Raw genomic sequence first — 12,125 nt, 5'->3', positions numbered from 1 at the left:
ATTATTCTCTGCATACCCGCATAACCCGATAGCGAGAGGCCCAAGGACTACTATTATCGCCGTAGTAAACAAAAACCCTATGCGATGTAACCAATAAGTATTACCCTTGAACCGTTATGTTAAATGTCAGGGCTAATTTTTTTCAGTGGCGTCACAGAGGGAATAGCGTGACGTCACAACGTGCAATTGTGCGGTATTAGCCGAACTATATTGGATCGCAATGATCATAATACCGCGTTTTAAATGGGCAACAAAAACATATTTGCTGTTTATCGACTTCACTAGTCGACTGATTTATCAACCATTAATAAACGTTTTCAACCCGAACACGGTTGTAATAGCTTCGTTCGACAACAAACCACTTATGTTGGTTATTAAGTGAAATGAACTTGTACTGAATGGCGCCGACGACACAAAATTGCGAAATATGGAATCGCGCCAAAGCGCTCTCGGCGAAGTGTTTGAGAAGTTGTTTCAACGGAATGTCGCTTTCAGTCGCGCAACCTAATAAAAGTAAAATATGAAAATATACGAAGATTCCAATATACATATATACTTGTGACGCAAAAAAACAGAATCTGTAATTTTCTTAGTTCTATAAAAATTTATTTAACACTTGACTTCAGTAATCTAAGAATCTTCAGACAGTTACAGTTATGCTTTCTCTAGCATAATTTCCAAATAAATTGGGTTTTGCTTTTTTGTCACCCTGTATATTCCGGGTATATGCATCGAGTTTGACTTGTTTGCTGCTAATTTATCGCAATACAGCAAAAAATATTGATATTTTAATAGAAATATCAGCGTCTAAAATAAATAATTTTGTTGCATTTTATGTTGCATTTAATTCAATTTAAACAATTTTATCTATATTTTGGATAAAATTCATCGTGAACTAAAATTGAAAATTTTACATCTTTGATGAAGACAAAAATAGCCGCCATTATTAATTGGCTTGGTTGCTGGGGCAAGCGGCAAAAAAAGCCAAAAATCAACCAAGATATATTGGCGCCTATAGGTACTTGAGTTAACTTCCGGATTATGCTACCTTTTGCGATATCGGTTAGCAAACATCTTCATTGATAGCTGGTTTGAATTTTTGTTAAAAGAAAAACCGATAATTATCAAGTGGAAAACATTCCTAATAATTGCAGATAAACACAATGGTCTATGACCAAAACTCATCGTAAACACATATTTCTGTAGGCCGTAGATGAATCGATGATGGCGGATATCTGTAAGTTACCGTTTGGTCACTATAGATTATTTCAACTAATTGGTGCGTTGTACAAACTTTTAGTGTCTCATATTTCAGTATAAGGCAAAAGTACTTAAAATTGAACTACTCAAGAATGCAGGTGAATTTCACGCCAATTGTGAACAACTGTGGGTGATCCCTCCAGGAATTACACAAGAATGCAGGTGAATTTTACGACAATTGCGAACAACTGAGGTGATCCCTCCCGGAATTTTACGGCAATTGTGAATAGCTGTAACGTGATGCCTACCGGACTTGAAAAAAATTGAATTACGTAGGAATGCATGTGAATTTTACGCTAATTGTAAACAACTGTAAGGTGATGCGTTCCGGATATCGGCGGATTGACGTTTCATTACTACGTAACCTCGCCTGCCCCATTGTTGCATGTAAATCTGATGTCCTAAAAAAGTTTTCATCATTGTACTACTCGCATGTTGGTTTTAAATTCGAGACAATACACGTTATAGTCGTAAATTCGATACCGGAATCGATTGGGAGAAAGTCACAAAAAGCCGAGTCGATTGCCGCTCATCTTACTGTCATTGCTGTTTTGTTATTGTAACGTTGAGCCAATTGTTTACGACAGTATCATTCATCCATCCATTGATCCGACATGATTATTTTTAGAACGATAATCTATAGTAGACTATCATGCTCAAAATATGTATTGTGCAGAACAATAGCTACAACAAAAATTAAAATAACACTATCTCACATTGGAACTATATTACAGCAAATGTGCCAAATTGAAATAGGATCTAAAATAGGGATGTCCGAAACAAATATTCGAATGGATTCAATCTAACTACCAGTATATACAATATTCCAATTTTTTTTATTCTTTCACCAATCAAAGTCTCTCAGTAAGATCAATAATGTCTTCATTTAATTTCTATATTCATTATAATATATATATTTCATCTAATTTCTAAAAATCTAGAATACCAATTAATGACCCTTTTATGCGTTTCCAAATAAAATCATTAAAAACATTCTTATTTAGAAGATATTCGATGCAATAACGAGACGAGGAATATGCTCAATTGGAGGTGCAATCGTTGGTGGTAAGTGGCAACGTTATTATATCCGTAATTACACAGTCAACTACATTTTGAAACGCACAGACTCTGATGTCCAATCGAACTCATGTACCAATATCCCCATAATATGACAACACGGTTCGTCTTCGCAATGTATTACGTGGGAACGGAAACGCTACGTGTTCGGTAACTTGTTATCGAATTGACAAGCGAAACAAATATGATCCTGTTACCATAACCATCGTTAACAAACGATCAATTGAATAGGATAGGTTGTAAATAACATCATGGGAAATTGATGTCCAATTGTCCAGTATGCTTTTACGTGACAATAAAATCTCATTATGACATCACTTAGTTAATACCACCGGCTCTATGTATGGCCCTAAAATGACAATAGGCTTCACCAGAATAGGATATTCATATGCATCATGGGGAGAAAAAAAAACGATGAGACGGTTTATTGAATTGCGAACAATAGCTTCTCGTTCGGTTACCAATCCATGTTGGGTATGGGAATATTTAACCAGTTACTTGCTCCAGACACATGGACTTGATGGTGGAGGAAGTCGCAGATGAAACACTCTTGCCCAAGTAAACACATACAAATCTACAGCTAGTTCACCAATTGGCAAACACAAATTGCCATAAAAATTTATACGAAAACATTTATTATGAGCATTCTCACCACTTTGTCCAAATTGGTCCTCTCCTCTTGCATATCTCCCGGAGTTCTTTTGAGCACATTTTGTAACAGAAGAGGATATTTGACGAGTCTCGTTCTTGGGAGGTCAAGATAAGACCACAAATCTAGTTTACGACTGAATGGCGACTCCAAACACCTCTGCAAGAAGTCTCTCACCCTGGCATCCCTTTCGACAGCGGCGTCCAGAGCGTACTTTGCGTCTGCCTGGTTGGCACAATATTCCCGGTAGGCGGTTGAGATTCGTGGAAACTAAAATGAATATGAAAATATCTACTGAAAATTTATTGCGCTTAGAAACAAATTGGCGAGGTGAAAGCGCCAGACTCAACTATGCTGACACCGTAAGTTAAAATGTCGAGCTCAAACATGCCCTGCCAACCACCAGACCAAGGGTGTTACAGATTGGGCAGGCAATGCCGAAACTCGAAGATTTAGGTCAGTCGAAACTAGAGTAGCTCCTTTGCCCTATACAGAGCTTTGCTAAGAGCGAACAGCGTATGAATATACAGTATTTAAAAATTATGAAAAATAGTAATGAGAAATCCTCTTTTAACTTTACAAGTTTCGTACACGACTTTTGTGACGTGTCCCGATAACCTATGAGTGGGCAAAGCCACAAGGTAGCCTCAATGAACATTTGAATGGAAATTAGGCATCTTTTTGTGAAATAGACTGTATAACATAATGATAATAACATCGATCGACCAGCAGACAAAATATGACACGCACCAGATCGCATTCATCCATCGTTTGAGTACATATATCATGTAAAAAATCTTTGTTAATCAAGTGACATACAAATGACATGATGTGCTACCGGGAAACGACTTCAAATCTCATGATTCAGATAGAATGACAAATCATTCTGAGTGTTCCCAATCATAAATTTTCCTCGCATTGCCATGTTTTTGAAGACTTGAAAATCGTGTGGGGGAACACGTATTGAGTGCTAAAAATTAAAGCGTGGACGTCACCAATGCCTTCGAGCTATGAGCTACTCGTAACATAATATTAAACGAATCATATAATCTTGGAATTGAAGTTTGAATTCAAGTTTCAATATAATTAAATACATATGAAGTTTAATTTATGAGTGGGAAGTATATGACAACTGCTGGCAATTAAGATAAAAAACTTAATAACGATGAAATGAGGTTGTTTTCTTTTACAACCTCAAAAATAAAAGTTGAATGAGAAAGAGCGAATATTGGTCTCGAGAAAAATTTCAAATTCAAGGGGAATCGTATACCAATACCATATATTTATTTTACCCTATCTCAAATTATAAAATGAAGTGGTGTTACTACAATACAAGTTACCCTATATTTGAAAACATATATAATATATAGGGCAATTAAAAGTTTAATAAGAGAACTCGAAAACCTTGATACAATGGTAAAAAAGGTTGCACATACTTTATATTATATTATATGTTAATATTATACTTGATATTAGATAATTAGACCGATTCCCAATACATATAATGTTTACCCATTCAACGAAGATATATCCTATGGACAATGTTCTCCCATCTTCTCCCCTCGCTTGTTCAAGTTTATTGAGTAACTCCTCATGCAGAGGGAGTAGGCATCCCAATTTACCGAATATCAAAGTGACTTCTTCATCGGAAAGCATTTTCAGCGTAACCATGGAATCACGATAGGTCTATATAATAGAAAAATAATGAAATTGGAACGTTTTCACATTCACAAGTTACAATTTCTAATAGTTAGTTTGTGCCTTGCAAATTGGTAGTTTATATATTGATGAAATAAATCATGCCAGACATCATATGTATAATCGTTGTGCATTCGTGGCAATATCATACTATTTTCTTGGGAAATTCATGTTCCTAATATTAAAATATCGTTGACGCATATTGCATTAGTCGTTATTGGAGAATATATCAACTTCATATTAAAATTATTTTCAGCTGTACATTGAAAAGTGGGACAAATGGTAGTCACCAAAAGCACTTTCCACTGAATATAATTCTATCCTAATCTAATTCAAAAGCGAATCAAAGGATCCGCGTATAATTCGTGGTTTAAACCTCTGAAAGCTAGTTATTTAAACTCAAAAACTGGTGTTTGTATAAAATACAACTAAAAGTCCCCAAGGCTACTATGATTAAGAAAAGTTTGAAGATCATGTCAGATACCGTTCATCATTTGAAGATATACAAGATTAAGCACAATGGCTCAACAAGGTCTAGAACAAAGGATTTGTGTATTTTCATTACATTTGTGGTCTGGGAAAAGCTGATTTCGTTCAAATACGTGCTGCTGTGGTCGCAATGCGATAAACAAGACAAGGTAAAACGAAAGAAAATCTGATTATATTATTATATCGCCGCTGTAAAACCATATCAGCTTATGTCATATTTTTCAAAAATTATTTTTTTTTGTCATAATAGATCATGTGTCGTTTTTTGACTTCGAAGCTGTACCTGTTTAGGTTTTTATTTTAGGTATCGCATTATGTGCAATTTTAAGTTTGGCTGTTACAAAAATGCTACTTCCGCAAAACCTTAAAATGCGACCTAAACTAATTTGGTTTACCGCGGCGGTATTGCAAATTGGATTTCATGGGGGGAAACCTCACCTGTTTTGCCATGGTTAAATCTTGTACCAAATCTCTTTCGCCTTGATACAATTCGAATATTGCTTCTTGCCATTTGATTTCTCTTTCGTTTAATCCTGTGTGATCGAATGTTTCGCACCATAATTTACTTCTACGATTATTTTTCAATTTATTTGGTGTGTTTGAAGGTGGTCGATAAGGTTTGAAAGAGGCGACGGCGGCAGTACTGGAAGACACCGCGGAACCAGATTCCTTAAAGCTGGATGAACGCTAGAAAGAAAATCAATAGCTTTGTTATAGGCAGTAAATTATAAGCAATATGCAAAAAAAAAATGCAACGATTCTGGCAGTAATTGGCATCAAAACACACAAAAATGCACTGACGTCCCAAGGGTACTTTATAACAAAATTGAAAATTTAACGCACTGACATTTTCAAATTAAAGCAATTTTCGACTTCAAATTTATGCTGTGCACAATAGTTAATACTAAATGTGGAAAAAATATGAGGCACCGTATTGACTTAGTAGCATACATCAACTTCGATTTTTTTTTCAACCAGAACAAATTACCGGTAATTCTATTTTTTACGAAATCGAGGAGAAATGAAATTCCAACCTGTAACTTGCTGCTGCTTTTCTGATTTGGTTTTCCCGGCGAAATTAGATTTGCTAGGGAGACTACCGATTTTCTGATGGCTTTCGCTCTTTTGGAACTTGGCTCCTGTTTGATAAAAAAAAAGTAGTTGCTTGAGATGTGTAATTTATCGTTAACTGGTGTAAGATACGATTTTGAAGCACAATGATAACGTTGAATGATTTCCAAACAAAATCATAACTTGGGATGTACCTTTAACTTATTCTAAATCAAAAATTAACGATACGGCCATACGGGATTAGGTTCAATATGAAGAAAAAATATAACACCAGACCTAAACGTCTGAATAATAAACGTTATGAAAAAGTTGATACACAAATCACTGTTCTGTTTAGCCCTAAGGGAGCTTTACAAACGAGCACATCCTTGGGAAAATATTCTTGTCGTTGCCCAAGGGAAATTACGAAAGTAAATAAGCATGTATGAAGGTAAAGGAATAATTTAATAGCGAGAAATTCACGAATACAAAATATAAAGACAGATTAAAAACTGTTGGCCGGTGCAAACAAATTACGTAATGCAAATAAGACCGGCGAGGTTATAGAAGAGTTCCTTAACATATGTTTGGCTTTACAAATATTAAACGGTATTTGAATAACCATGATGATGTAATGTACATCGATTATTTATTTACAATTTACTTATGATAAGCGTCGAGTTTCATAAGACGCTAAGCTTCGTATGTTTTCTATTGCGCATGAAAATAACAAGAAATAAATTGAACGAGCGTTGAGTTTCTATCGGCGTAGTTTACTTGGATGCTCATTTGTCCTATTCCGTAGAAATATTCAACCAATACATTACCGGCGGAATTGGCTGTTGATGTGCTTCACTAAGTATTTCGGGGTGATGGGAGTGAATGATGGTATATTTATATTGTTGAAACTTCTGAAATACGTCTTGTAACGAAAAGATTAAGAATATTTTGGTATTGTGATATTTTAGCAAATGACGATGAAACGTTATAGTACGCTTTCTTACTTGGGATATTAAAATAAAAATATTTTACACGACTACGTCCTAGAGAGATCAACAAATCAGCTGATCTGTGCAAACAAACAAAGTCAGGCGGTACTCTCAATCAGAGCCGAGCAAAGATGATGTACACAATCAAACAAAGCTAAAAAAATTATTTTCTAGTGGCCTTGTATATGCGGCAGAAGGCTACAGAGTATAAAAACATATGTACGGACCACGGTGCATAAAAGCTAGCTCCGATGTCAAAACGGCTCAACGAGCTCGCCTAAATTCAATATAAAGTTTTATGGCCCTTAAAATACGACTTGAGTGGTCGAAGCGCCGAAAGACCATTCGTAAGTGTTTACCGCAAATCTAAAAAAGTAAAAAGCTGGAATCGGAGCTAGCATCGCGGGAGGCCTATTAGAGCAAACTATCGAATCTTTAAATTTTGGTCGGCTTAAGTATATTTATAATTTTTGTTTATCGCTTACCGCGTCTCTACATGGGTCGAAAATGACAAGCGTAAAATCGGTCTCAGTTTGATGAGCGCAATGTGAAAAAGACTTATGCGTAAACACAAAGGATTTCATAATGGAACTAAAATAACGGTATAAACTCAATGTTGATGAGTTAAAAACAAAGTCAACGCGTTTATGAGTTTATTAAGTTCCAGTGGGGGCAGAGCGTTCAAATATACCCAGACAAACAAGATTGGTTCGACTTCAGGGAATACACAAACACGATGTTTTTGGAACTTCCATTTATAAACTTGCACACAAAACACAACAAGCAAAGGGCTCGTAGTTTTACGTCACACATCCTTAAACTATTGATATAGCCATGTTATGATGATAAATTAGACCCTGCCATATTAATTTATCTATTTCGATTATTTCGTAGAATTTCCCCTCAAACTCCGATCATTGTCCAATCAGCGAACGCTAAATGTACGTGAAAATAAAACGTCAATGCTAAACCTTTATTTATGCGTAATTTGGAAAAACCTTATACATCTCAACAATCCAAACGCATCACGACTTTTGGATCGATCATTGACACCGGGTATACCGACGATGGGTTCCATACACAACACATGAACGATACATGCAGATATAAATTATCTGACTAAGAATGGATCAATTTTATTTTAGGTTCCTTTAAAACTGTGCTGTTAAGTTTACTAATTGTGGCAATACGCAACGACCACATATGTTATAGGAGTTAAATTTATCTCTATCCAGGAAGCGCCATTATGGCATGTAATTCCAACCTACACAGATATAGAATATACTTATAAACAGACAAATGTACAATAATATTTATTAAACCGCGTCAAGCTGGTCGTCAGAAAATAAATAACGAGAATATCAATCGTATATTAGACATTTAAATACAGGTATCCCTAACAAATGATATTTGCATAACATATCACGACTATACTCGAGAAAACAATAACATTTAAATTTTTAACTTACAATCTGAATGTGTGAGAAAGGCGAAACCGAAAACTGCTAACAGCATATTATAGTCTATCGATACAATATAATAGAAAACTAAGACTTTTCATTGAGTTTCATAGAGTACATGAGGTACAAGTTGTAAGACAGGGTTTCCATAAAGTCTATTCACATTTTTTTATTATTTGACTTTGTACTAATATTTTTATATTTCTAATCAAAATATTACTACGATATAATACATCCCAGGTCTAAGAGATTGGAAATACCAATGATTCTAGGCCAAGTATATGTTTGACTATATTTGATTCATTTATATAGTTGTAATAATAGGTTATTCGTACGTTAACAAATTCCTCTTCGTCGACTTCTTCGATGACAGAAATTTGTTTGAAGTAGCATCCATCTTTAATAAATTCTCTTTCCTCTCGCGTATCGTTTGAAATACGCATTTTTTTCTAATCACGGCAAACTTTTTTAATAAGAACCTGCCACACTCAAAGCAGGATTCGCTTTACGATACAATCCAACTCTTTTTCTAGACTATTTCTTCCGACCTTATGCGTATAACATATTGCTAATGAAGTTTAAAATGTAAAATAAGTCTTTAACATGTCTATAAATCTATATCTAAGTATAAATCCCCAAGAGCGTGACGCCTTATCGATCAATAACACTATAATATTACCACGAAAACAGTGTCATATCTTCGTGGTATTAAAGTCAATTGATTTGTTGTACTGTACAGACGACGGTTCCACACACACACACACTCTGGCCAAGTCAGTCATCGTTCATCATTGCGCCAAAATTGATGACGTGATCCAGTATCTAGAAGGCTAAACAACACACCAACGCCACGCTCAAGGAGTCATCAGCCAACGAAACTCCCACATCAACATTTAAAGCGGCGGTAACGGGTTTATTTATGACGTCATTAAGATCGTTTAGAGGACCGTGCGAGGTCATCAACAGAATGCAGTTTATAACGTACCAACTACATGAAAATACCAATATCATTCAAACTTATGACCGACCGTGGAATACTATAGTGAATAACGCTTCACACTTTGATTAAAAATTAATCTATTTCTTTGTACTTTTTCAAACAATTTTTTTTCGAAATTTCAACATTTTCCCCTTTGTCTTGAAAACCCTCGTACTCGTAAAATATATATTGTCTAATCATATAACAATCGATGTTTCAAACAATCTGGCTATGTAACCCGGTTTTCCTACAAGAATTACCCAAGTTGGCCAAGACATTCCGCACCAACCCTATATTTTATGTGTAAATGCTATGAAATTTCGCAAAATTAGTCAATATAAAATTTATCATTCTATAAAAATAATAACTGATTATTGGTTTATGAATTGTCGTGGAGGTTATAATAGCTATGACAAATATTTTTCTTAGTTGAATGTGATAATATTACATCTGAAACATTAATGTTGGCGATGCGTCAAATGTTTTGAAATGTCGTAAACGTGGGCACTGGGCAGTCATTTTTCACGAACTGGTAATAATAATGAAACGAACAAATAACAGGTCCTAAATGTTCGCTTTGTTAATAAAATAAATAAAATTTGGTCCATTTATAATATATACCATAATTATAATATTTACCAAAATTAAAACAAATCGCTTAGACTTATTGAAACTTGTTAAATTCGTAATTTTTCGACCGATTCCAACTCACGGCAGCGCTCATTTCAAGTAACACACTGTTTCTCTAAATGAGCAATTGCATACAAAATGACTACCGGTAAATAGCGAACATAAATAAGAGCGGAAGATTCGATGAGATCAGGTACGTAAATATAATGGTGAGTCACGTAAGAAGGTGACGTCACATCGACGACTACGTTTTTGCGATGGATGGATGGCTCGTAAAACCATCGTTAAAACGCTCCAGGACTCGTACGGATAATAATAAAACTAACGACTGAAAATATAAGTTACCGTTCAATTAAAGCGCCAAAGTGGGCGATTTCGTAATTTTTGCCAAATATGGTGTGTTTACCGTGCATCGATTTTAATTTGGTAAAGTTCAGATTAAAAGGTCTGAAGTGCAATTTTAAAAGAAAATTTGGAGAAATTGAGTAATTCGACCAAAATAAATACGCACTGTATGCTTATTTTCTGCCATGACGTGAAAGCTTTAGTGAAGTAGGAATGAACATGCTTGTATACCAAATTCTTATTTTGGAAAGGTACGAATTTTTAATTCCCACTCGAAGACAATTAACTAGCATTAAGCAGATTGTACAAATTGCCTACATACAACTGTTTTTGAATAAACAAAAACTCCACGGCATTATCGCGGTAAATGATACCACGGGTGGACAACAATCGAAAAATGGTTGAAATTACCTTAAAATCTAAGCCTGTAACCTATCTAACCTATACATATTCTGTATGGTAACGGGCCACTAACGCCTTGCCTTGTATTTCGCAAAAAATTAACAACCAAAAATTTGCATTCACCCACATTCGCTCTACAAATAATGCAACTTTATTGGAATAAATACCATTATAATAGACAATATGATACCATATTAAACAACAATACTATTTGTCGAAAATACTGCAATCCTATCAAACCTATACAAATCAAGTACTGATGACCATTCTACTAATGCAGCAAGCTTTGTAATGTAAACGTCCTTCACGTGAACCAAATGATATTTATTTGCACCATGACAGACCTTTTCTGTGACCCCATTGACCATTCTACTGGCTTCGCAACTAACACGTACACATAAATCAAAGGTAGGACAATTATGCACGGAAACAAACAATAAATATTATCGCTACCTAACACTAGAAATATCACACGTTTCAGAAAATATCAAGACCCCAGTATTGGCATTTAGCCAATGGTCATGGCATCACACGAAGAAGGCTTGAAATTACTTGGAATCCTTCACAAACGATAATTCTTGAGAACAAAAGACAGAAAGATCAAACCGATTAGCATTTCACCTATATAAATCGGTAAAATTCGAATATTAGGTAAAGGGCAGCGCAGTAAATAATATTATCAGGTGTTTTCGCATAAGATGACCGAAACAAGAAATTCAATTCCGGGGTCGAACCACCTTACAATAGGCATATAGTGGCAACTTACTGTAACGTACGAATTATAGAATATGGTTTCAATTAAGTAGTTTTTCGCCTACAACACAGTCGCGACTATTTTAAGCATTAAAAAACAATCGTTACAGCTACATGGCCCACAGTTCGGATTATACAGCACTAGAACGAAAAATTGCTTCACTTCCGCCTCAGCAACTAGGACAGCTATTTACAGTTAATTTTCTATTAATAGTCACCATAGGACATGGATCCGAGAATTACAAAATGAACTAAATTTAGCATTGTTGCAACTTGGAAAACGCAAGCACAAATAGAACACAAAATTAAAATTAACCACAATCAGATTATGAGCTGAGAATCGA

At 35.1% G+C, this 12,125-nt stretch overlaps 1 protein-coding gene across 3 annotated transcripts in view; it reads right to left on the bottom strand.

Moving 5' to 3' along the window:
* The window catches only part of LOC120335619 (uncharacterized), a 43,066-nt gene that overhangs the window by 7,104 nt on the left and 23,837 nt on the right, over positions 1–12,125 (bottom strand). For 2 of the 3 annotated variants that reach the window (XM_039403154.2, XM_039403153.2), the window contains 4 exons: positions 6,208–6,312; positions 5,612–5,860; positions 4,499–4,672; positions 2,990–3,256 (listed from right to left, as the gene is read on the bottom strand). In XM_039403154.2, coding sequence (XP_039259088.2) covers positions 2,990–3,256; positions 4,499–4,672; positions 5,612–5,860; positions 6,208–6,312 — 795 coding nt within the window. Of the gene's footprint in view, positions 1–2,989; positions 3,257–4,498; positions 4,673–5,611; positions 5,861–6,207; positions 6,313–9,007; positions 9,276–12,125 lie in introns of those variants that run through there. The other variant, XM_039403155.2, reaches the window with a different exon arrangement.

Source organism: Styela clava, chromosome 2 (assembly GCF_964204865.1).
Source record: "Styela clava chromosome 2, kaStyClav1.hap1.2, whole genome shotgun sequence".
Classification (NCBI taxonomy): Eukaryota; Metazoa; Chordata; class Ascidiacea; order Stolidobranchia; family Styelidae; genus Styela; species Styela clava.
This window is presented reverse-complemented; position numbering and strand designations above follow the sequence as displayed.